Genomic DNA, 27,015 nt, shown 5'->3' with positions numbered 1-27,015 from the left:
ACTTAGAATGTTAAACAGCACCGGTACTGGAGGAAATCTGGCTCGTTAACTGCTTAGATCGTGAAGTCTCATTTGCTCTACATCATTTCGAGCATCATTCAAAAGCGCGTCAGATGTTTCTTATGTCTCTTACTTTTTGACAAAGCATTTCACAGAACATTTTACTGTTTTTTGTCAGTTTCCTAAATTTCTGTATGACAATGATCATCCGCACTGGCTACTATTATTTAGTCTACAACATCCATTTGCGTTATGTTCTTCACCACTATATGGTTTCGCTTTTGAAAGTATTATCAGATGTATATTATAACCCGTCAAACGGACATATTTGGATTGCAGTCGAAACTTTGGTCAGTCATACGCTGTTAAAGTGCAGTGGGGTGCGCAGGTTTTAAAACACACATGTTGTTTCCTTTAAAGGGTGGAACCCTAGCCACTCCTTATTGAAATGAACTTGTATTTCTCAACTTCTACTTGAGTTTGTAAGTGCTGTATATTTTTTGTTTGTTTCTGTATTTTACCCTCAGTCGTCTTAGATTTCTGAGTATCTTATTCCATTTTACAGCGTCAAAGGTTTTCTCTGGGTTCGTGATTGCTTGCAACAATCTTGATTTTTCTTTGTTTTTTTTCTTGCGGTACAAAGCCCATTGGCGCTCCTCTTGTACCTGATACCCAGAAAGCAAATTGGCATTCTTCCAGCATCTCTTCTATTTTTTAGTACACTATTCTGGGAGCCTGTTTACAAGCATGGCTTTCCAAACCAATTGTTCTACGGTTTTCACATATGTCGGTGGTTGGAGCTGACATTCAGGTATAAAAATTTACACAAAAGGATGAGCAACATTTAAGATACGAGCTTCCTCGTTGTAATTTCTAAAACACTATAGGACTTTCGACACAAATAAACAGAAAGTTCTTCAGTGTTGCTTTGCGCTGTGTATGCTCGCTAGGCTCCTCTTACTGTTATCATAGTCTCGTCCTACTGAAACAAGAGGTAAGCAGTGAAGGAGAAATGCTTTAACAAGTTGTTTTTTGTGTGGCTATCCTCCGCAGCAAATACTTGTTTTGTAAATAAGGCACATACATAGGACAAACAGATAGAACATTTGATGTCAGATACAAAGAACACATGAGAGCGTGGAAATATGGGACAAAGCTCTCCACATTTGCAGAACACCTAAGAGAAAATGATCACAAACCAACCACTAGAGAAGATGAAATGAAAATAATTAAAATCGTCTCAGTTGTGCGACTGGATTCGTGATTTCCTGTCAGGAAGGTCGCAGTTCGTAGTAATAGACGGCAAATCATCGAGTAAAACTGAAGTGATATCAGGTGTTCTCCAGGGAAGCGTCCTGGGTCCTCTGCTGTTCCTGATCTATATAAATGACCTGGGTGACAATCTGAGCAGTTCTCTAAGGTTGTTCGCAGATGATGCTGTAATTTACCGTCTAGTAAGGTCATCCGAAGACCAGTATCAGTTGCAAAGCGATTTAGAAAAGATTGCTGTATGGTGTGGCAGGTGGCAGTTGACGCTAAACAACGAAAAGTGTGAGGCGATCCACATGAGTTCCAATAGAAATCTGTTGGAATTCGATTACTCGATAAATAGTACAATTCTCAAGGCTGTCAATTCAACTAAGTACCTGGGTGTCAAAATCACGAACATCTTCAGTTGGAATATTGTGGGGAAGGCGAGCCAAAGGTTGCGTTTCATTGGCAGGACACTTAGAAGATGCAACAAGTCCACTAAAGAGACAGCTGACACTACACTCGTCCGTCCTCTGTTAGAATATTGCTGCGCGGTGTGGGATCCTTACCAGGTGGGATTGACGGAGGACATCGAAAGGGTGCAAAAAAGGGCAGCCCGCATTGTATTATCACGTAATAGGGGAGAGAGTGTGGCAGATATGATACGTGAGTTGGGATGGAAGTCATTAAAGCAAAGACGTTTTTCTTCACGGCGAGATCTATTTACGAAATTTCAGTCACCAAATTTTTCTTCCGAATGCGAAAATATTTTGTTGAGCCCAGCCTACATAGGTAGGAATGATCATCAAAATAAAATAAGAGAAATCAGAGCTCGAACAGAAAGGTTTAGGTGTTCGTTTTTCCCGCGCGCTGTTCGGGAGTGGAATGGGAGAGAGATAGTATGATTGTGGTTCGATGAACCCTCTGCCAAGCACTTAAATTTGAATTGCAGAGTAGTCATGTAGATGTAGAATCAACAATAAAAAACATCTCCTTACCATGCAAGAAAATTACCACACACAGAAAACCAAAGCAGAGGGAAAAATCCTGTTGAATGACCAAGTACACATGCCAAGCAATTCATTATTTGCACTAATAGATAAAATAATAGAATAATGTTCTCAAAAAGTAATAATATAATAATACTGTCCCATATAATAACAATAGAACCGAACATCTTTACACTCATTCATCCACAATATTGAAACGAAAAGTCAAATCAGCCGTCACCAAAGTTTCAACCACTAGCTAACAGCTAGTACACCCCGCCCCTGCTCCCCCCCCCCAAAAAAAAAAACCCTCGTCGGCTCTATCTCCTTCTCTTCTCTCTCTCTCTCACTCATACGCAAACACAGTATAAACATCATAAATAGCAGTTAGTCTGGAACATATACTTCGTTAGATTGGCAACAAATACGTAAACATACCAATGAAGATGAAACACGTAATGGAGTCGCAATATTTACGTTTTGAAAAACAGTGTACGATGAAATAGTTGTATCGAGTGACAAAAGAACAATAGTCCACCACAAAAAAAGAGTGAGAAACATGGTGACCAGTGTGTGGTAGGCGAGAACACAAAGATGTGATTGTATGGCAGTGATAAAAGTGGTAGTGCGACCTCCTGACCAGATGTGAGGAAACGCAGATCAGCAAAAGTTAAGTAATTATTTTTTACAAAAAAATCGCGAAGTGGACTGTTTAATAATATAAAACTAACAAAGCTGTATCGTTATAGATCCCACTGAACAGGAGAAGGCGAAACGCGTATGGGATAAATAAAGTAACTAGCAGCAGGAAAAAGCAGTGTTATTTACAAAACGAGAAATGCTTTGCTCGTCGCCCGCCCAACCGCGTCGTCTGCGCTTTCCGACTTGGCTCAACAGGCGCCACACCCCTCCAGTAGTATTCCATTCAGGCGCATAGCTCAGTACTTGTGGCCCACTAGAGTTTTGTATACCGTATTTTACTGTTAGGCGGACAGGTAACGCACTTGGACATCAAAACTGTAAGCTCAATGGCAAATATTACTTGCCTGGTAAGAAGAAATTCCTCGGAATTGCTATAAAGCCCACATAACACGCAACTGGTTCCGCCTCGGAGCCAGCGATGGCCGTCTGCTGGTCAGAAAGAGGCGAATGGAGTGTCTACTACTAACCTGTCTGCGTGATAGACACACTGCACCTACGCCTGGCAGCAGAAGGACCCCCATGCACCCTGACTGCAAATTTGAACATCAATGTAGTGATTCGAATCGTTGTGCTATCACTAATGAACAATGTTCCAGAGGGTGTTTTCCAACAGGATAACGCTCGCCCACATACCGCTGCTGTAACCCACATGCTCTACAGAGTATCGACATGTTGCATTGGCCTGCAGGATCTCTAAATCTTCCTCCAACAGAGCGCATGTGGGACATGATCGGACGACAGCTTTAGCGACATCCACAAACAGCATTAACTGTCCCTGTAATGACCGACCCAGTGGAGCACGCATGGAACTCTGTCCCACAAACTGATATGCGGCACCTGTGCAACACAATTCATGTCGTTTCCATGCTTGCATTCCACATTCTGGCAGTAACATCAGTTATTAATGTGCCAGTGTTACACATTTGGAATGGCTTATCTCGCGCTTACATTAACCTACGATCGTGCAATGTTAGTTACTTATTATCTTACCTAAACATATTTATTTTATTACTCTGCGTTAATTACTTTTGGTGTCAATGTATGTTTGGGATCCTATATCATCTGCCTTGATTTTAGGTTGTTTGGTGGCAGAGATTGAGGTCTAACCTCTTTTCGTGTTGCTGGCTTGCCCGTGTCCACAGATGCGGATGCAGCTGAACATCACGCGAGTCTACCCGCCAGACCACGGGAAGTACCACTGCGTGGCCAAGAATGAGATGGGCATCACCAGGGGTGTCTTCAACGTCTACGGTAAACAAAAGTCTTTCCTAGAATGCCAGCTGTATGCTATGACTTACCTCATTGTCTTTTCTCCCTCCGTGTTTTGTGTTATTCACGACAAGAAAATTTTTCCTTTGTATTTCTGTATCCGTGTCCACCCTAATAATAATTAACTAATATGTTAGACTTGGTGTGGGTCGATGCGCACGTACTATTTCTTCACTCTGTCCGTCAATTCACGTGACCGAGTTAATTCGTTAATAAAGATACGTTTCCAACGACATTAGCAACTCTAATGCTACATGTTGATCGGTTCGGTCTTTCAATGCTCTTAGCATTAACTAGTTTTTACACTCACGGACAATTTTATCCTGCTACGGTCTTAACTTTACGAGAATGTTGCAAACAATTCCACCAGTACTGATTGGCTCGATATCATCGTCGCCTCCTCCGAGGAAATACTTTATCATAGCAGGTTCTTGTTTAACAGAACCAACGAGCATTAATTGCGTAGTTGCGGTAAATGAATTTGCTCATAATATTAAGCAATGACGTATTTTGTGCAGCTCAACATATAGTTGTCGTCCCTTGCGAAAACAACCAACGATATTAGCACATGCAGCTAATCAGTCATGAACGGAACTATGTTACTCATATCTTTGAAGTTACGTTACGTCAGCGTCAAAAATTACGGCACATTTTCACTTTTGAAAAACCTATATCACTTAAATAAAATGTAATATTTTTTCAAAACTGATGGTAAATGTTAATACTGCCTCCAAACCCCAAATTCATTTCACCGAAAATCATCAGTCTCGAAGGTAGTCGACTTCCCTTTTTCCCAGCCGCACTCAATTAAAGGAGGAGGTTCAAATGGCTCTGAGCGCTATGGGACTTGACTTCTAAGGTCATCAGTCCCCTAGAACTAAGAACTACTTAAACCTAACTAACCTAAGGACAGCACACACATCCATGCCACAGGCAGGATTGGAACCTGCGAACGTAGCTGTCGCGCGGTTCCAGACTGTAGCGCCTAGAACCGCTCGGCCCCCCCCGGCCGGCTAAAGAAGGAGGAGATTAGTGTTTAACGTCCCGTCGACAACGACGTCATAAGAGACGGAGCACAACGTCGGATTATGGAAGGGTGGAGAAGGAAATCGGCTGTGACCTTTCAAAGGAACCATCCCGGCATTGGATAGCCGGACGGACGCTGGTTTGAACCGTCGTCCTCCCGAATGTGACTCCATTGTCTAACCACTGCGCCACCTCAATTAAAGATTCGGCTTCTGTTCAATAACATGATCAGGATAAGATTTAACACAATGGGCGTGTATTACAAACACTCCTGCAACAATAATTCTCAATATAGTTTTAAATTTCCATTAATAACATCTTCTAATCAGAATGAGATTTTCACTCTGCAGTGGAGTGTGTGCTGGTATGAAAATTACTGCAGATTAAAGCTGTATGACGGACCGAAACTCAAAATCTGGACCTTTGCCTTTCGCAGGCAAGTGCTCTACCATCTGAGCTACCCAAGCACGACACGCGCCACGTCCTCACAGCTTTACTTCTGCCAGTATCTCGTCTCCCACCTTCCAAACTTTACAGAAGCTCTCCTACGTACCTTGCAGAATTAGCACTCCTGAAAGAAGGGATATTTCGGAGACGTGGCTTAGCCACAGCCTGAGGGATGTTCCCAGAATGAGAATTTCACTCTGCAGCGGAGTGTGCGCTGATATGAAACTTCCTGGCAGATTAAAAGTGTGTGCCGGACCGAGACTCGAATTCGGAACATTTGTCATTCGCGGGCAAGTGCTCTACCAAGCTCATTCTGAAAACATCCCCCAGGCTGTGGCTGAGCCATTTCTCCGCAATATCCTTTCTTTCAGCAGTGCTAGTTCTGCAAGATTCGCAGGAGAGCTTCTGTAAATTTTGTAAGGTAGGAGACGAGATACCGGCAGAAGTAAAGCTGTGAAGACGGGACGTGAGTCGTACTTGGGTTGGTAGAGCACTTGACAGTGAAAGGCAAAGGTCCCGAGTTCGAGTCTCGGTCCTGCACACAGTTTTAATCTGCCAGGAAGTTTCATCTTCTATTCAGCCTTGTTTTTCGTTCTCCATAATGCAATTGCATCGTCAATGTGAAAAGAAGACAACCACGCAGTTACTGGTACATGAATTAAGATCGTTTAACGCTTTTTCATCTTTTTGCCTCGAATACCATACAACATCTTTATTAACAAAGGCCACTGTCCCAACGACGGCGTCTTTCAGCTTGGCACGACCTTGGGCTGCGCGCATATGGCGACCATTTGTCCTCCAGCGTCCTCGAAACCACTTAACAGAAAGAAACAATACCGCAAAGCTACCATCAGTGTAAGACAATACTTATTACAGACACACACATATTTTTTTTTAATATTATGACCCGATAGAGGCTTAAGTGCTGTTCCTTTAGTACGAATATTACATACTTTGTATAGCCACAGTTGTGACCATAAACCATCCATCGAACCGTGTCAGTGGAGGAAGGTAGTGCTTGCCAGACATGTGTTATAGTCTCATGAATATCAGCACAGACTGCAAGCTGCCTCTAACCTCTTGCTTTTTTTTCTTTTCTTTTCTGTTATTCTAATAAACCAGTTCAGTTTTGGGGACTAGGTATTTTAAATGCGCGGCACATCCAACACAGTACGAGTGTTTTCTGAACCACGCCCCTATTGACCAAGATGTGACCATTAATTCTGATCTGAGGCCCATTAATCAAACTATTATTCTACTGAAAGAGGCTGAAATGATTATCTGTTCCTTTTACTCAAGTTTAATAATGCATCTGTTCGTCAGTTATCCACTCAGCCCCACGCGTAGCCACCTAGTTATGGTTCCTCTACTGGATCAGTCACTAACCGCTAGTGCCCTAACGGTGCCAGTCACTAACTTTTAATATACTGTCGCTGTTGATTAACTTCAATGTTATTGTAATAAGTATCTGTTATAAATGATTATTGCCCATTCACGTGCCTGTAACTTTCCGGATAATTCACTCCCACTTATTGGACATTAAGAATTTCGATACTCACTTCTGTTTCCTTCCACTTCACAAAACCGCTATTGCAATTATCTCATCAAATAATCGTCGCCCTGTGAGATAATTTGCACTCGCATCTGCGACACATCCGTACTGCGAGCCATGTACCGCACGACCCACGAACTGTTATTCAACTCACCACTCGACGATTGTGAGTGCCGCATTTCCTACGCTGACAGTGTAGTAGGGAAAAGCATTCCAGAAATAATATAGAGGTTAGTAAGACCCGGCCTGGCCATTACAAATGAAATAGAGGATACAGAGCGTAGAACAGGTTTGTCGAAGTGGAATCATACTGTAATTCCCATAAGACATATTTTCTCTGAAATTACACTATAGTTCTAAACGTTTCTTCCACTATCATACTAAAATGCTCTGAATATATTTGTAATACTTTCTTCTTGATCTGTTCCTACAGACTGAGCCACCGAGAACTTTCTCGGTAACGTATTTTAGGCGTTCACGAAGCCCCATAGTAACAGTCTCAAGTTCCATTACAATGTAACTAATTTATATGCATTACAATTCTGCTTCTGAAGAATTTTTTGTTTTTCTTATCCTCCGTAGGATATTTCTGTAGGCAGCCCATTGTCATACAAGATGCCGTTGTGTCTTCGTAGCTTTTTAAAGAGAAAAATATCATTTCTTTTAAACGGGGGATTCAAAATTACGGTGCCTAATAGCAGTAATAATAAAAGCAATAATAATCGTTCGGTGTAATAATTTAAATCATTTTACGAAACATAATGCTTAATGAAAACTCAGTCATGGTTCATCATTAACAATTCTTTTGGCATTCGTCTGGAATGACGTAGCAGACCTGTAGGAAACAAAAATGACAGCGGTTCAGTGGTTGAAACAGTGGCCTGTGAGGACGGCGGTTCAGATCATCATCCGACCACGCAGGTTTACGGGAAAGGACACGCCCGTTTCCTTGCCAATAGTTACCCGTCCGAGTTGAGCTCTGTCTGTTGCGATCGCGTCGCCGATGGAAGTTTAAAGGATTAGCTTTATTCCTTCCAAATCATCAAGGTCGACAGCCTGAAATTTTTATGTGAATATGTCTTAATCGCAGTCACGTTAATCCTGCTGAGTTAGCCAAAAGTATTCATAAATGGGTTCGTTTCAAGAATTTACGAGATCTACAGGACATTTAAGGTCATCTACGAGGAGTCTACAGTTACGTCTATTCTCCTTAAGCCACGTTGCAGTGTTAGGGTGAGTACCAGGACGATAATTGTACGAAGAAGTGGCATACCGAAACTTCACAGCAGCTCGAAACGGTGCTCCGGACTCGGATCGTTACCTGGGTCGTTTATCTTTACTGAGCGATTACTCTACCATCTGAGATATACAAGCGCGTCTCACGACCTCCTTCCCTTCTGAGTTTCACTTCCGGTGATGCCTCTCCACAGCTTCCGAAACTTCACAGGTCTTCCGCGTACCTTGCGGGACTAATACTTCCAGCAGTTTGGAGATATACAGGAAGCGTGGATTTTGGAAGGCAGGGGATGAGATGCTAGCGGAAGTAAAACTGCCTAGCGAGACGGTCGTGAGTCGTGCTTGGATAGTTCCGTCGTTGTAGCACTTTTCGATGACAGGTAAGCGTCCCAGGTTCAGATCCCAGCTAGGCATGCAGTTTCAACTGTAAGCACCCCCAAACCAGCACATACTTCGCTGCCGAGTGAAAACTTATTCTGGAACCAATGTATTGTCTAACTGACTGGAACGTAAGCCCTCAGAATTTTGACAGTAATCCTCCCAGTGATTCACATCATTTTTTGAGGCGTCTGTCACTCGATTTTGACGAGCATCTCCGCAACGCCCCCAAGCCTGTTACCCACTCGTAACAGTCCCGGATTGATGACCAATACTTATGAACTGGTCGAATGATTTTTATCTGATCGACTTAAGACTGAATTATCGTGTTGGAGCATATGTTCGTAGCGTTTTTCCATAAGATTAACAAACGCAACAGACACACATCACAGAGACTTTAGTCATCAATAATGTATTCTCCTTCACTACGTACAACAGTCCGCCAAAACCTGGGGAACTTTTCGATCCCATGACTTAGAAATCACGGGATTTTGAGGCGAAGAATTCGTGGAGCATTGCACGACTTATAAATCACGGGATTTTGAGGCGAAGAACTCGTGGATAATTTTCATCCGGAAAGGAAATGCTTTGAAGGTAATTCGATAGAGAGCGGGAAAGGTGAAAATCTGTGGGTGGGAAATCAGGTAAAGAAGGTAGATGCGGTATGACTTGCCAGCCCAGCTCCTGTATACAGTTTTCGCCAGACTAGCAGAATGCGGCCTGCTTAGCAGCAAGTCACACAGACGTTCGGTCGTTGTTCTACGACTGCATCTGCAGGACGTCTCAGCTGTTGACAGTAATGTCGGTAGAGACAGTTACACCTCGTGGAAGCAATTCACACCACATTGTCGCTGTTCCACAAGAAACATTATCTTTTGTGGATGCGCTCAGGTTCTTGCACGGAAAGTTGCTGTTTTGGTTTGCTCAGCTGTTCCTTTCTTTGCCTGATGTTAGCTTAAAGATACCATTTCTCGTCACCAGTAACGATACAGCATAGCAATGCTCCTTGATGTTCACGAGCCAGTTGATGACGAGCAAGCAGAAATCCACATGTGACCGACCATTCGCTGCCGCGCGGGATTAGCCGAGCGGTCTAGGCGCTGCAGTCATGGACTGTGCGGCTGGTCCCGTCGGATGTTCGAGTCCTCCCTCCGGCATGGGTGTGTGTGTTTGTCCTTAGGATAGTTTAGGTTAAGTAGTGTGTAAAGTTAAGGACTGATGACCTTAGCAGTTACGTCCCATAAGATTTCACACACATTTTTTAACCATCCGCTGAATTTTGTGATTTTGGCTTAGAGCAAACGGTATCGATACACCGGAGTTTTGGTCATCACATCTGCCAGTTCTCGTCTACACTGACGTGGATCATTGTGAATTAATGCCTTTAAACGATCATCAAACCCCAAAGCCTTCCAGAACGTGCAAAGTCACTAATGTCAAAACGATTCTCCATAAAACGAGAAATCCATTTCCTTGCAGTGCTCTGTCTAAAGGCATTATCCCCAAACACGACCCAAATGGTTCTGCCTGCCTCCGCTGCTCTCACCTCTCTACTGAACTCAAACAGAAGAATGAGTATGTCGGAAATGTTGCGATTTATCCACTTGGCACAACATCTTCTAGAGTTCACAGCTCCACTCACCATCTCCAAATGGCAATATGACAATAAGTAGATTCAAATAGCAACAGTGAACTACAAATAAAAAATGATAACCAGTAAGTAAACCCATAGCATTCGGAATACCAACATGTAAAACAAAAACCGTACAAAAGTATGCACTATTCTAATAATTTTCCCTATGGTTTTCCAGTAAATCTCAATCTGGCACCTCTGTTTGGTTCACTTAATTGTGCGTTCCAGCTTTAGTCAGTTTCGACGGATAATCCCATCTATTTTCTATTTGTTATTACTCCGAACCATAAGCCACGAAAAATGCAATCGATCAGTTTTTTTGCCTCTTTATCTGCAATACCTTTAAATTACGTTAAGAGTCAATTGTCACCTCCTTCACCAACCATCGATCCTTTGCCCAAAGCCCAGAAATTCTCAGAGTCTTCTGGATTTGCATCTTTTTTGTATACAATTTCTTTATCGCTATCAGCCTCATGGAATTAGCTACGTTAAATACTGTATCATTTATATTTATACTGAAATGTAACTGCTTTACAATATTACACTGGTTTACTACCGAAGTTACTTTTACATATGAAAATTTCGCATTTTGATTCCTGCAGAGAAGATTTTATACCGCCACACCACATGGTGCTCTTTCTTCGTCCTATGATATACTGTTAACGGAAGTGAGTTTCCCATGGAGAAAAGCCTGCACTTCGAGATCATAACTCTGTGAGTGTTCATTAACATGAGTTAAATCTTACATAACCCTATTGAAAAATTTGCAGAGTGTTACATAGCAGTCTATAAGGACGGGATCTTTTGCTTTTCACTGCGAGCCAGGTGAGAAACTTAGACCAAGGGTAGTTGCTGTCGTCATGAGCCATGGTTTTAGTTTACATGTGGAATGCGGCGGATGCGGTACCTAGAATGTGCCCACCGCAGGTCTGTCTCTCCGTAGACCGCAGGATATTACAAAAATATTTTTATGAGGCGGACGGAAGAAAAATGGGCGGTGGTTTTAATCTAGGTAATCGCGCCGGCTAATATTTCATTGTGAACGTTTGCGTTTCCGCCAGCTAGTAATTAAATGAGCAGGCAGCCCGCAGGAAACGACGCTCTCCGGCTCAGTTTTGGAATTCCATCTTCTTGCACACCTGCAGGCAATTCTGCCGAGCTACGTGCGCCTCCATCCGGGGTGCATGGTGGCAACGCCGTTTCCAGAAACATTTCCCTACTTTTAAGTTTCGCAACACTTCATTATATTGCTTGCTCTTACTTTCTCACATGACCTGAGAGCCGTTAATAATTTACCTAACGGGAGAAGATAACTTATTTTTTTCATCGCCAATAAAGATTCACTGCTAAAACCTACTCGGATTTTTCTGTATACACTGCCGGAGAAAATAAATGAAGCACCCAGAAGTGAAGAAGGTGACTTAATGGGTTTAGAGAATATATGATGTTATTTCAGTAATTACAAAATAGAGTGAGATTTACAAAGGACTACTTATCAACATGACATTAAAGGCCCTCTGGCGTGGAATTAGCCAGGGGTTCAGTGGGGAAAGGTGTTATACAACCTTTGTATTCTCCCATCAGGCAAGTTGCCCCACGACTGTTGTAAGTCGACGGAGTTAGTGTCCGAGCTGGTTCCACACATATTCTATTACGGTCATTTCTCGGCATCTTACTCGTTACAGAAAGACCTCAACATCACGCAGACACGTCATGGAGATACGTCCTACAGGTAGACGAGAACAGTCCTGTTGAAGAACTGCACCACAATGCTGTCATATGAGAGGTGGCACATGAGTAAGCGGACTGACCATGACGAACCATTGTGCCGTCAGCGTTCACTCCATTGCAACCAAATGTGCTCTGAAGTCATATTCGATGGTTCCTCACAGCATAACGAGAGTAGTTATATGACTGTGCCCCTCCTAAAGACTGGAAGAATGGGACCTTTTTCAAGGTCGCTCCGTGCTCACTGATGACAGTCATCTGGGAGAGTGTAGAATTATATTCATCAGAGAACACAACGCGACGCAATTCGGCAGCAGTTCATACTTCCTGATCACAGCCCCACTCCAAATGCAGCCGTTTGTGTTGTTGTACAGGGATGTCTAAACCTTAAGGACGAAAGACACTTTCGCAAGATGTTCACTGAAAAGTAACATAGATATTTGAATCTTGCACCATACATAGAAAGGACTTCTTCAGTAAAATAGAGGAGGTAACTCAAAGAAATATTTAGTTGTCTCATACGTTCGTTCGCTTGTCCGTACAGTGCAGTCACAAGGAACGCCTGAAAGCACACCCCCAAGCAGCACAGCTAAGACATGGTGGTTGCCAGCCTGCCAGCTTCCACACTTCACGCATACGGTCGTGCACAATATACACTCCTGGAAATTGAAATAAGAACACCGTGAATTCATTGTCCCAGGAAGGGGAAACTTTATTGACACATTCCTGGGGTCAGATACATCACATGATCACACTGACAGAACCACAGGCACATAGACACAGGCAACAGAGCATGCACAATGTCGGCACTAGTACAGTGTATATCCACCTATCGCAGCAATGCAGGCTGCTATTCTCCCATGGAGACGATCGTAGAGATGCTGGATGTAGTCCTGTGGAACGGCTTGCCATGCCATTTCCACCTGGCGCCTCAGTTGGACCAGCGTTCGTGCTGGACGTGCAGACCGCGTGAGACGACGCTTCATCCAGTCCCAAACATGCTCAATGGGGGACAGATCCGGAGATCTTGCTGGCCAGGGTAGTTGACTTACACCTTCTAGAGCACGTTGGGTGGCACGGGATACATGCGGAAGTGCATTGTCCTGTTGGAACAGCAAGTTCCCTTGCCGGTCTAGGAATGGTAGAACGATGGGTTCGATGACGGTTTGGATGTACCGTGCACTATTCAGTGTCCCCTCGACGATCACCAGTGGTGTACGGCCAGTGTAGGAGATCGCTCCCCACACCATGATGCCGGGTGTTGGTCCTGTGTGTCTCGGTCGTATGCAGTCCTGATTGTGGCGCTCACCTGCACGGCGCCAAACACGCATACGACCATCATTGGCACCAAGGCAGAAGCGACTCTCATCGCTGAAGACGACACGTCTCCATTCGTCCCTCCATTCACGCCTGTCGCGACACCACTGGAGGCGGGCTGCACGATGTTGGGGCGTGAGCGGAAGACGGCCTAACGGTGTGCGGGACTGTAGCCCAACTTCATGGAGACGGTTGCGAATGGTCCTCGCCGATACCCCAGGAGCAACAGTGTCCCTAATTTGCTGGGAAGTGGCGGTGCGGTCCCCTACGACACTGCGTAGGATCCTACGGTCTTGGCGTGCATCCGTGCGTCGCTGCGGTCCGGTCCCAGGTCGACGGGCACGTGCACCTTCCGCCGACCACTGGCGACAACATCGATGTACTGTGGAGACCTCACGCCCCACGTGTTGAGCAATTCGGCGGTACGTCCACCCGGCCTCCCGCATGCCCACTATACGCCCTCGCTCAAAGTCCGTCAACTGCACATACGGTTCACGTCCACGCTGTCGCGTCATGCTACCAGTGTTAAAGACTGCGATGGAGCTCCGTATGCCACGGCAAACTGGCTGACACTGACGGCGGCGGTGCACAAATGCTGCGCAGCTAGCGCCATTCGACGGCCAACACCGCGGTTCCTGGTGTGTCCGCTGTGCCGTGCGTGTGATCATTGCTTGTACTGCCCTCTCGCAGTGTCCGGAGCAAGTATGGTGGGTCTGACACACCAGTGTCAATGTGTTCTTTTTTCCATTTCCAGGAGTGTATTATGAGGGCTGTTAAGAAAGTAAGTTCCGATCGGTCGTGAAATGGAAACTGTTTGTAACTGACAATTCGAACGTTTTTACAACACAACTTTTATTGACGTGAGTCTACATGGAATGACTGAATAACAACGAAAAGTCACAATAACAAAGCCAGTAAGAGTTTCCTACCAGAGGCAACAAAAGATAACTTCTAAGTTTCCCACAAGAGCCAGTTGTAACACACATACACTTAATTCTAAGTCCTATTCCGATACAGAAGACGTAGTCTTCCGTGGAGACGTCCTTGAGGTCGGTATTCGGCGTGAACTGACGTCCGGTGCTGGTTCTTGAATTTAAATAATATTGACCAGCCAATCAGATGTTGGTGTAGTAATACTTCCTGCAGGCCATCTCGATGTCCCTCTGCAGGAAGTAGTACGCGGAATGTCTGCTTCCAAAACAGCAGACGTTTACCATTGCTTACGCCTTTGGGCATAGGCAACCTCGGTCCTGTGTCGTGTTAGATGTGTTGCCGGCCTGCAGGGGCTACCTTGGCGAAGGCGTAACAGAAACGACTGTGAAAATCGGATTAAGTTTTACTCAGATGTATTGGTCAGTGTCTCTAGTATTTCCGTCGATTGCGTCACGTCGCTCTTTTCGGTTTTCAGCGCACTGCGAGCACATAAGAATGCATAGAAAATAGTGTCTTACGCCAAATACAGGGCCTGGTGAGAAATTTCGCCTGAAACTATGCAGCCCACATAACATAATTGTCATGCTTTTACTTCTTCAAGACAATTGTCAATCGCATTCTGCAGGGATAATGAAGATGCTCCTGCAGCGTTTTCGATGGGAAGTGTTTCAGCGCCCACAATACAACCCTTAATTTACTATGAGATTCATCTCTGCTCACATGAACCGCTGACTATAAAGACAACACTTTGACACAGACAACGACCTGTAGACCAGCGCAGAGAATTGGCAGAAAGTGTTGGCGGTTGCCTTACATAAAGAGGGTATTGGAAAGTTGGCACAACCCTACGACAGATGTCTAAGTTGGAGCAGCGACTGCGTAGAGATGTAGCTGGAAGTTGTAGCTAACTGTTGCGATTAAAACTTTATGATTTTAACAGTTGTTTAAATTTTCACAGCCGACCGGTACTGTCTTTCCGAATAGCCCACGTAACTAAATAAGGTGGATCGGTTTTGTAAACAAACTTTTTCTTGCAGTATATATCGTTATTGTCGACAATATATTGCAATTTCTCTGGAAGCTTATAAATGTCGTCCTTCCAAAAAGTCGGTGTGTTTAGGTTGATTAACTCTTCGAGGTTCAGTCTGTAGTCCTCTAAGGAGATGATACGTTTAACATTCAGGAAATTGTTCAGGGAACGCAACAGATGAAAGTTTGAAGGGGCAATGTCTGGCGAATACAGCTGTTGAGGTAACACATTCAACTCAAAACAACACAGGTTTTGACGGGTGACTAAAGAGGTGTGTAGCCTGGCGTTGTCGTGGTGAAAGAAGACATTGTGCCCCAGATAAGGTCGTTTCTCATCAGTGACTGCCGTGAGGTGATCCAACCGCGAACAGTAATTCTTGGGAGTGATAGGCTCATTCGGAGGAAGTTCGTAATACAAGACGCTTTTGCAATCCAACCAGCTGAGTAACAGAACGCAGCCCTAATTTAGGAACAGATAGTGGTGGCTGCCATGTCTTGTGCCACAATTTACGCTTAGGAATGTAGTTGTACACGATCCACTTCTCATCTCCATAAAAGGAGAATTCTGATTGCGTTTCAATAAGAACATACAGATGGGCTCGTTCTGAGTAAATTCCCTTCACTCGGTTCGTGAGGGAGCCATACTTCGGGTATATTTACGTATTGCAGCTTCTTCAAGTTCCTGGTCACAATAACACGAGCGACATTGGGCTCCAATAACAACACCAGCGTTGTCATTTGCAGATTGTTGAGCCGTTCCATGTCCGTAACTGTTGACTACCCAGATAGAGGTTTGTGTGTTAGGGCGAAAATCCCAGGTAGAAATCAGCTAAATTTACTGCTTTCCAGAGGTTTCAAACACACGATCACGCTTTTCCATTCAACCCTGGGCACAAACACCTCATATATCCAACGGCAATTCAGGTTGTCGACCTCTACAACGCAGCGGCTGTTAGGCAACCGTGTTACTGTGGGTGCAGGGGGGTGGGACATGACAGGTGCAGGGTTTGCAGGGGTTACAGCTGGAACGCTCCAGCGAAACGAACCAACTTATGAGACAACCCAGTACATAATGAGGTGGACAGATGTACCACTTTAATTTAAAAAAAAATACGCTGAAGCAATTTTTGAGAACGTTTCATGATGGCCCGGGACACTACATAGATCTTAATAGGGTGTGTAATCTATCACCACGAACGGCAATGCTGGATGGAATTTAATCCGGGGTAAGGGGCAGGCCGGCCCATTCGTCGAATATGCTCTCATTCGGTGAGCTCCTCCAACTGCGCTGTTTGATGCAGTCACTTAATGTCTAATCATCAGAATGAAGTCAGGGCTGCATGCACATCAGGAAAGCCCCACTGAGGGAAGGAGTACAGTGTCAAAAGAATGTTGACCGCTGAGTGTACCGTGTCCAAAAAGTTACTGTGACACTGTACTACTTTCCCTCGTGCGCTTTTTCAGGTGTACATTCGGCCACTAACATTTTTATGCATGACACTGCGCGACTGCATCGCAGGTGGCTCAAAATGGCTCTGAGCACTATGGGACTTAACATCTGAGGTCATCAGTCCCCTAGAGCTTAGAACTACTTAAACCTAACTAACGTAAGGACATCACACACATCCATGCCCGAGGCAGGATTCGAACCTGCGACCGTAGTGCTCGCACGGTTCCAGACTAAAGCGCCTAGAACCTCTCGGCCACTGCGGCCGATCATAGCAGGTGGGGGAGGTGTGAGAACGAGAGGACATTTAGCGAATGGACGGCCTGCCCGTTCCCATACTTAAACCCCATCGAGCGTATGAGGTATGAGTTGGGGAGCTGCCAACCACGCTGACAGAGGAATGGAACGCCCTACCAAAATTATTCCTTATGAGCCTTGTGGCCAGCATGAGAACACGTTGCAGGGCATTTACTGCCGTCCGTGGTGATCACGTACCCTATTAAGACCTCTGTCCTGTCTTTTGTAAGGCCCAGGGGAACATCACGTGGTGACATGGTGACCAAACGCAACGTCAGAACTTTTTCTCTGCTATTTTCTCCCTTTCTGTAACCGAATTGACATTAATAGAGTGTGACTTCAGATATTCCTTGTGATCTTCTATATATTACTCCAGCCACTCTGCAATTTTAGAAATGTTTTTGTTTTCACATTTATCTCAAGTGATGGTCATACCATTTCTGGGTTCCTCGTTCTCACCCCTTTTAAATACACTGCCTGCAAAAAAAAAACTGAAGCACCAAGAAAACATGGACGGATGGCGATGTGACTTCGTAACGTACACGCCATCGGCGGGTACGTAAATGGTTAGAGATGCATTTCAGGCAGTACAGCTAATAGAGTGCGTTAAGTTGCTCGTGTTTAAGCGTGAGATGTTGAGTCATCACTGTGAAGGACAAGGAGATGCCACGTCCTCTTATGAGACAGCGTTATCAACACTTGAAGCAATTTGAGAGGGGCTTTATTGTGGGCCTCCATTTGGCCTGCCGGTCGAATCGTGTAATAACCGGTTTTTTGGAGCACTCAGAAAGACGTGACAGCGCCACGGCTTGGACTGAATGACAACTTGAAGTCGTCGTCAAGATTCCGTTCGGTTACTTCTGATCACCACCAGGGATGGTCCCTCTATTGTGCACCTAATCCCTTCATATCTGCGCCTGTCATCCGAGAATTAGTAAGAAACTGCCTACAGCTTTCTGTGCCGACTACTTTGAGCTCTAACGTTTAGTGCTATGTCGAATTATAATCACCTATTTGTTTCACATTAACATCCCCTTCCTCCTCCACCTCACTTTCAGACAGATTATTATTGTCACGAGCTCTCCGTCTGCAATCGATCTGCATTTAATAGACCTTTCCCGTAGGTACCTTCTAAATTAACATATTTAAATTTTCATTTTCCAAAATTACGTTTAATCCCGTATGACGTGTCCATGCGTTGGCTGTCGTTAGCACCACAACGCAAATGACTGTGTTTCGAGTGTTGAATCAACTCGGAAGCGTGGATTGCTGATTAGCGTCGCATTGTGTCCAGCGATGAATTGCGGTTCTGCACGACCCCAGGTGGCCATTGTCGTCGAGTTTGGCAGTCACCTGTGCTGAAGTCCTATTCTTCCGATATAGTGGAGAGGCAAAGCAGAATTACGTCTGGTGTCATGGTAGGGGGAGTCAACGGGTATGACTTCAGATCACGCCTGATAGTGACTGACGGAACTCAGAGACACAACGGTACGTCCACACATGGAATGTGTCTCAGAAATGTGATGTTCGCATACTCCCGTGTCCAGCAAAGTCCCTAAATCTGTCCCCGATAGAACGTGTGTGGGCCAGCTCCAACGTTAACTTCGTCCAGTGCCAATATTCAAGATCTCAAGGACCTGTTACGACTGTTGTAGGTCAGTTTGCTTCAGAAGAGGAAAGAACGGCTTTATGGCAGCATAATAAATCGAATCAGTGCGTGCGTCTACGAAGGAAGAGGTGTTAAATTATACTGAAAAGTGGGCTCATGCTGCCAAATTCATTGTAAATTTGACTCGAGATTGTAAACAATGAAATAATGTAACATACCCTCTCAACCCGTGTAGTTTTCTAATGCCTTCCGGGTGCTTCACGTTTCTCGTCGGTGTGTATTTTTGACTCAAAAACCTAATTTCTACTCCTGCTACAGATATCGGTGACTCCGAAGGTATCTCATCGACTCTTTGCTGACTACTTTGAGCTCTAACGTTTAGTGCTATGTCGAATAATAATCACCTATTTGTTTCACATTAACATCCCCTTCCTCCTCCACCTCACTTTCAGACAGATTATTATTGTCACGAGCTCTCCGTCTGCCAACCATCTGCATTTAATAGACCTTTCCCGTAGGTACCTTCTAAATTAAGATATTCAAATTTTCATTTTCCAAAATTACGTTTAATCCTGTATGACGTGTCGATTTTTCCTTGAATCATAGTTCTATCAAGATCTTTCTGTCATCCATTCTAAATTTGCCTCATTACACTTTACTTCCGAAGCAACTTATACTTGTGTCTTCCAATCGTATTTTTCAAGATTGTGATAATCATCTTCTTGTAGTATACGCCTGAAATATAGCGCAGTATGAAAATGAGTCATGGACTGTGTTAAAAGCGATAAGGATGATGAAGCGTTTGGGAAGTGGTGTTATAGAAATATGTTGAAAACTACGTCGTCCGATAGTGTAAGAAATGAAGACTCTGTGGAAACTGACATATATTAAGACAACGGGGAGTAGCCTCCACGGTAATAGAAGAAGCTGTAGAGGGTAAAAGCTATAGAAGAAGACGGAGATTCGAATATATCGAACAAATAATTCAGGATGTTAGGCGCAGGGGCTGCTCTGAAAGAAAGGGTTGGCACTAGCCAAGCGACTGATGACCTAAAAAAAGATTTTTTTTTAAAAATTGACAATTCGTTGACTGGGCTGTCATTGCGATGCAGTACCTGTCTTTACTATTTTTTTTTCACTGAAACTGAAGTCTGAGAAAACTTGCAATAAGCTTAAATAACATAATTGTTAGGCGGAAAATACAAATCCGTAGGATCGTCTTTAAAAGGGTAAACATTTATGTAGAACCATTTGAAGAACAATAATTTCCCCTTTACTGTCTTTTAAGCTGAGTTCCGAATTCCGCGATTAGTTGCTTCCCATTCAACTGGCCGACAATGAAGAAGCGAGTAATAAATTTTGGGCAAATTCATAAACTTACTGCTAAAGCGTGTGGTGTCTCCAAGTCAACTGTAGGCCGTATTAGCAAATCTGTGTCATTGGCAGAATCTCCAGACATGAATGAGTGTTTCGATTCTCCATGAAAGGGATACGAACGTGAACGAGAATCAACCGACTTTGACGATTTTAACAAAGAGCTCGTGCATAGAACAGTGCTGCCCACTGAATATCGCGGAAGTCATTTGCCTCTGTACGTGATACCATACAATAATGATGTCTGAAATGTTAGCAAATATAATTTTGTAGTTTTCTTAACAAGTTTCTCGCGGGAAGTTTCTTCGAGGTACTACAGAACGAAAATGCATCAGTGACTACATTTTTCGCTACGCAGTTGCCACATTTTCTCACCTCTTACAATATTTTTTTTATATCTCAGAATATATTTATGTTTAAGAAATAAAAGACCCAGGATATGCATCTGTAAACTTTGAGGATGTTCATATTTTTTTCAGTCAAATTGCATTAGTGATTCTGTTACTACCACAGGCTGAAAAAAAATTGTTTTCCTCCATAATTTCTTCTAACATTAGTTTTCATTTTTTTTCTAGCAGCTAGTGATAATTTTCTTTTAGAAAGTGCTCCATCATGTTCTAAACTAAAATAGAGTAGCCCAATATCTTTTTTGAATTTTTACGGACATTTGAAATTATCACTATAAAAAAACTGGCAATGCTGTAAGACAGCGACATGACCTTGAAGCCCTATTTTTGTGTCAGCTACTATAGTATGTTTCCAGGTAGTCTGTCTAAGTGTCCTTAGAACTTCATTCGTCTCTTTCTCATGTCAGTTTCGACGTTTGATACTTTTTCTGTTTTCTCGTTGGTTTTTAGTCTGTGTCCATTTTGTGTGTGTTGGTTCCACAATTTTCTAATAATCTTGCTCTCTCCTCTCTTAATTTCTTGTAAATCTAGTTTCCGATTCAGCGAGAGTGTTTCACTAGCGTATGTGACTGTCGTTTTGATTACTGTTATGTAGTGTCTTATTTTAGTGCCTTTTGACAGGCAGTTTTTGTAACACAAATTTTGAACAAGTCCAGGTGCTTTCTGCATTATCTGCAGTCTGTTTCTTGTGCTATTTCTTTTTTTCAAATCCCGTTGGTTCAATAATTTCACCGAGATACTTAAAGTGTTTCACTGTTGATTTTACCATAGTTTGTTTTAAGTTTCGGAATATCTGACTTGCAGCATATGAATTCATGTTTCTCAACGGAGATTTGCAGGCCAAACTTCTCAGTACATTCTTGGAAGGCCTCGATTTGTTTTAGTGCTGTTTCTTCACTGTCGGTGAGAATCGCTAAGTCATCTGCAAACTCTAAATATGGAATGTTTAATTTTCTTTGAGCTCTTCCTTGTCCGATTGGCTTCCAAAAGTTTGGTTTCCTTAGTTCCATTTTCCATTCTTTCATTACTTTTCCCAAAACCATGTTGAATAATAATGACAGCATCCCATCTCCATGTCTTTCTCTCGTTTTAGCTGAGAACAATTCCGATATTTCAGCTATGAATTTAATTTTTGGTTTGATTTCTGTCAATGTTTGGTCGATCAGTATCCGGGTTATGGTATCTAGTCCACATTCTCCCAGAATACTGCATAGAGATTATCTGTCTACAGAATCAACGAATGTGCAAACTATAGGTTTCAACTCGATAGCTTTAATTTTTAAAATAGTTTTAAGATTTAAAATCTGTTCCAGGCTCGACCTATTAGGTCGAAAGCCTGCTTAGTAATGTGAAATTTATGTTCTAGTTATTTTTGTGCCTTCTTTAGGAGACATGCGGGTAAATCATTGTAAGTGACAGGCAATAGTTAACTGACTGTAGTTGTTAACATCTAATCTCTCTCTCTCCATTTTTGTGCAATGAACGAGTCAGTGCACATTCCTCTGAAATATTCTCTGTCTGCCAAATTTCTTGAATGATTTGAGCGATCTCTTTTAAGGAATTTGGACCAATGTTCATCACTACTTCAGCTTCAATTTCATCTTCTCTCTATGACATTATTTTTGAGCTTTTTAATGTGACTATAAATTTCTTCTTGAGTTGGCGGTAGTGAAGTTTCATCCCATGTTCTCGTTGTAATCTGGAGAATCTAGTACTTGATTGTAAGCAATTTGGAAGTTCTGAGAAGTATGTGCCTAATTATTGACAATTTTTTTTGTTAGTTAGTGTCAATTTTCCGTTTTGTTTCCTGAAACAGGGGTTTCGTGTAGAGTGTTCTTTGATTTGATTTGCAAATATTTTGTAAAAATCATGTATTTTGTGGTTCCTAAAGTCTTTTTCAGTTGAGTTTAGCTGTTCATTAAGATATTTTCTTTAGTTTATGTATTTTGGCTGTTTGTTTCTTGACTTCGAAAAATTTCTGTTGTGTGGTTTCTGATTCGTCACAGTTGTTTAAGAAGGCTAGCTGTCCCGGTTGCGTTATAACAATTTGAATTCCACCTTGGGTTTGTTTGTGTGGCCTTCTTCCGCAGCAGCTGTTATCATCTGTTATAATAGGTTATCTCTTTCGAGGTGACTGCAATGTAATTAAAAAGAATTACACCAGACGCCTTTCGCTTTTATTTACGAAACATCTTTTGTGGCAGTCTCTAAATTGGATACACACGCTTGTACATTTATTTGATTCTTTTAGGTTAAAAACATCGATTTCTTTATGAAGTTGGTCTGTAAGCTACTTACGATGTTTCTTTACATAGTCTGCACCCTACCCTCTTTCTAGCAGTGGTTGATGTCTACAGGTTTCATTTCACATCTGCAGTTTTCGGCTTTTTGCGTTATTTCCTGCGCTGTACTACTTATAACTGACTTTCTTAACTGTTTTTCAATCATCACTGCTGCAATGTTTATGCCTATTCTTTTGTTTCCGTTCATGTTGTGAGTGTTGCCAACTATTTTGCGTGTGTGTGCGTGTGTGTGCGTGTGTGTGTGTGTGTGTGTGAGAGAGAGAGAGAGAGTGAGACAGAGAGACAGAGAGAGAGAGAGAGAGAGAGAGAGAGAGAGAGAGAGACAGAGACAGGAGGCAGAGGGACAGAGTTAGTGAAATTGTCTTGTGTGTAGGTAGAGATGTGAGAGGGGAGGCGTTTTCTTCCGCAAGGGGGTGGGGGGGGGGGGGAGAATAGATGCGGCTGTCCTGGACAGATCTGAGAGAAAATAGTTGTGGTAAATGGAGCCTGTTGCTGTATTTGTACTTTTAATGTTATATTAAGTGGACAATCAGTTGAAAGAGTGCGTGGTATGCCAAGTTGATCTGATCATTTATGAATTATTTCTTTTCTCTTATAGTTTTTTGGATATGGTAGTTTTCTTGAAAGGCGAAGAGGTGTTTTTTGGTGTTGTTTATGCTTATGATTTCCATGTCTGTGTCTCTAGTTGTAATTTTATGTTGGTGTTGGTGTAAGTGTTCTGCAAAAGTTGACTGATTTGTCCTATACTTCCATGCTCATATCTGTTCCTTGTATCTGGTGTCAAATGTCCTCCTGGTTTGGCCTATATATCTTCCATCACATGTTTTGCATTTCAGTTGGTATTTTCTTGATTTCTGATACAGTTCAGTTTTTCCTAATGTTTTTGGGAATTATTTCTGAGTTGTTGGTTTGGTGTGCTACTTTTATGCCTCAGTCTTTCAAAATATTGGATATTCTGTATGTGTATATGTGGTTGTATGTCATTGTGTACCATCTTTTACTTTCTCTTTCTTTCACACTTTGTGTTGTTTCTATTTCTGTATTTTGTGTATTTTTTTGTGAGTGATTGCGTCCTTGTTTTGGTGACTGTTAGGTATTTGTACTTTTCTGTTTCTTGATTTTCTTGTTCAGCTTTGTTACTAAGTTCTCTTTGTATCCATTGTTTGTGGCTGTTTGTATTACAGTATTCATTCCTTTTTTGTAATTGTCTGTATCTAATGGTACTGTGTTTAGTCTGTGGAGCATGTATCTAACTACTGCATACTTTAGAGAATTGGGGTGTTGTGATGTCTTATATATAATTGTGTCTGTTGTTGTCGGTTTTCGGTATAAGGCGAATATGTGTTGGTTGTTTTGAATCTTTATGGTGATGTCAAAGAAATTTAACTGTCTATTTTGCTCTTTCTCTATTGTAAAATGTATCTTATCATGAACAGACTTTATGTCTTTGTCAGGCCCAAGATATCATCCATATATTTAATCCAGTGTAAGATGATGTACCTATCTGGCACTATTTTCTTAAATATAATCTGTTCTACATGGTTCATAAATATGTTTCTTATGGTTCCGGACACTACAGATCCCATTGGTAATCCTTCCCTTTGCAAATAGAATTCATTATTGTACTTAAAATAATTCTATTTTGCTATTAGCTCTAGAATCCTGGATGTTTCTTTGATGTATTTATGTGTATTCACATGAATACATCAAAGATCGCAACGTTTTTTGATTCTTATGGTCCTCCCAAAGTGATGTTGACATAATTTTTACATTGTTTTGTTGGCACAACTCGACGAACGTGAATATGTGTGCAGGGTAGTTCCCGACTTTTTCTTTATATTCTCTCTCTTTGCCAGTTTGTACGTTGAAATCGCGGAGAACTTTTATGTCCTCCTTCGGAATTTTTTTCGTTTCAGTTTCAAGTTTTCCTCAAAATTCTTCTGTGTTCTCTGGTTCTTTTTTGTTGTCAGTTTTAGTAGGGTCGTGGTGAACATCAATAACTGTGTATGTTTTGTTGGTGAACTTAATTCGCATGCTCATTAGTCTCTTGCTGATTTGATGTACACCCATCACACAGTCAAGGACGTCCGTATTCACAATAAAGGCCATATCAAATAATGCAGCTCCTCTGGATATTTTCTTGTCTGTTTTGCTTTTAAAGTTAATGTTGTTGTTGTAGCCTGTTATTTCCGAATCGGTGAATCTAGTCTCTTGAAGTACAAGGATTTGAATTATCTGTCTGTTTAGTTCTGTAGTAAGATTCTGTAATTTTTCAGTTTGAATAAGGGTTTGGATGTTAAGAGTGACACTATATGTGTGAGATATTCGTGTAAATTTACCAGAGTGCTCCGACTTTCTCTGTCGTACAAGCCTAAGCTCCCCATAATCCGATAGCTTTGTTGTCGCCAGGGCTAGTCGATTGACCGTCTGTGGTAATTTTAATGTTATTTGTACGAATCATTCTGCTTGTAATTAGGTTCCAGCTAATGTTGTTTGGATAGAACCAGGGATTGTTAGTTCCTGCAGCCCAGTGTTCAGCCGCACCTCATACGGTGAAAAGACGCTGGCCAGAGTGGTTACAAGACAGACATGTCTGAACTTTACATATGCTTAATTTCTTTATAAAGCTTGCGTCTTCTGCCAGTTCCACCTTTCCGATGATCTGAATCTCCGCTTTCACTGCCGTTGAGGTCTTCGCCGTTATGCTGGCAAGGAACCCTTACGAGGTACTATCACCTGGGTCAGGTGAACCAAGGTTTATAACGAGGTATTACTCCTCCCCCTCCTCCTTTTTCAATCTGGCTTGGGATCGGCTCAGGTGGAGTTGGACTATTATTATTACTATTATTATTACAGTGCACTTGGATGGCCTACAGTTTTTAATACCTTTCCGTTGTTCTATGTAGTATTTGTCGCACTCAGGCAGGTAGACCATAAAAGCAACCGACAATAATGTCTGACTCATCTTTGACGTTTATCGTCGAAGAAACTTTTTCGCTTTTGTAATCAGTAGACAAACGTCTCAGGAGGATTACCTCGTCTCGCAGAAAATTAATATTGCCACTTATGCTACGAAACCAGTGAAAAGATGGATTTAGCGTACAGGTGACGATAAGGAACAACACACCAGCAAGATCTGGGCCGTGTTTAATCCCAGACAGAACTGAGTCGCAGGGTTTCCTAATGCTACCAACACCTAGCCTCTCCTTGGCGGACACACAGAGCTGCCGACTTGTGGGCCGAGAGGACTGCGTGCTGAGTGTAGCGTAACACCAAGTCCCCCGGAATATTGGGGACGACTGGGGTACGGCAAGCTTTTCGGAGACCGCAGCACCATTGGAGGAAGTTTCTGTGTAGGCGAAGCGTTTCAGCAACCGCAGGAACGCCGTCTTCAAGCACTGGCGCAAGTGGGCGCTGCTAACTACAAGGCGGTGGTAATTAGCGCAGAGGGGAACGGGGAGGGGGAGGGGAAGAGGGGAGAGAGGAACGGTGGCCAAGTACAGGAGGCGGCGTCCCTGTGCAGTTCTCACCCGGCACAAAGCAACCTGAGACCGGAAACATTCACAGATCATTTAGTCCAGCCAGTGTAGCATGTAAAAGCGCCTAAAGCTGGTCATTATCACAGTACCTCAGTAAACTATGTTCCATTTAGGGAAAAAACGTACATTCTGCTTCGGTGTGTCTTATGGAACGAACTGCACCATCAGTGAAAGTGTTTATTGATACGTGGTACTTACTGGAAAGGGAGGACCCACCAATATAACTTTCTTTTCACACAACCTGTTTATTTAACAATATGTGAACTGTGTTTTACAGATAATCGAAACATTTAACCATGAAATTTTCTTTAACAAAATGAATGAATTTGCAAAATTCTTTTGACCTTAAACTTTAAGTTGAATAACCTTTTAATCTTTGCAAAAGAAATCTGAAGTGCTGTATTGCAAAACATCAAACAGTATGTCAATGGCTACATGACGGCCGGACCTGCAGCACGCCCGTTATCACATGAAACAGCGGTGCTTACTACCGTGCTGGACACAGTCTGTCTTATTAAATGTCCTTCTGCAGCACATGGAAACTACATA

At 42.8% G+C, this 27,015-nt stretch overlaps 1 protein-coding gene across 1 annotated transcript in view; it reads left to right on the top strand.

Moving 5' to 3' along the window:
• Positions 1-27,015, top strand: part of LOC126483615 (uncharacterized) — a 733,734-nt gene that overhangs the window by 494,230 nt on the left and 212,489 nt on the right. The window contains exon 9 of the mRNA XM_050106657.1: positions 4,085-4,193. Coding sequence (XP_049962614.1) covers positions 4,085-4,193 — 109 coding nt within the window. The remainder of the gene's footprint in view (positions 1-4,084; positions 4,194-27,015) is intronic.

This window comes from Schistocerca serialis, chromosome 6 (genome assembly GCF_023864345.2).
Source record: "Schistocerca serialis cubense isolate TAMUIC-IGC-003099 chromosome 6, iqSchSeri2.2, whole genome shotgun sequence".
NCBI classification, from domain to species: Eukaryota; Metazoa; Arthropoda; class Insecta; order Orthoptera; family Acrididae; genus Schistocerca; species Schistocerca serialis.
The sequence above is the reverse complement of the archived record's forward strand: the minus strand, read 5'-3'. Positions and strand labels throughout refer to the sequence as shown.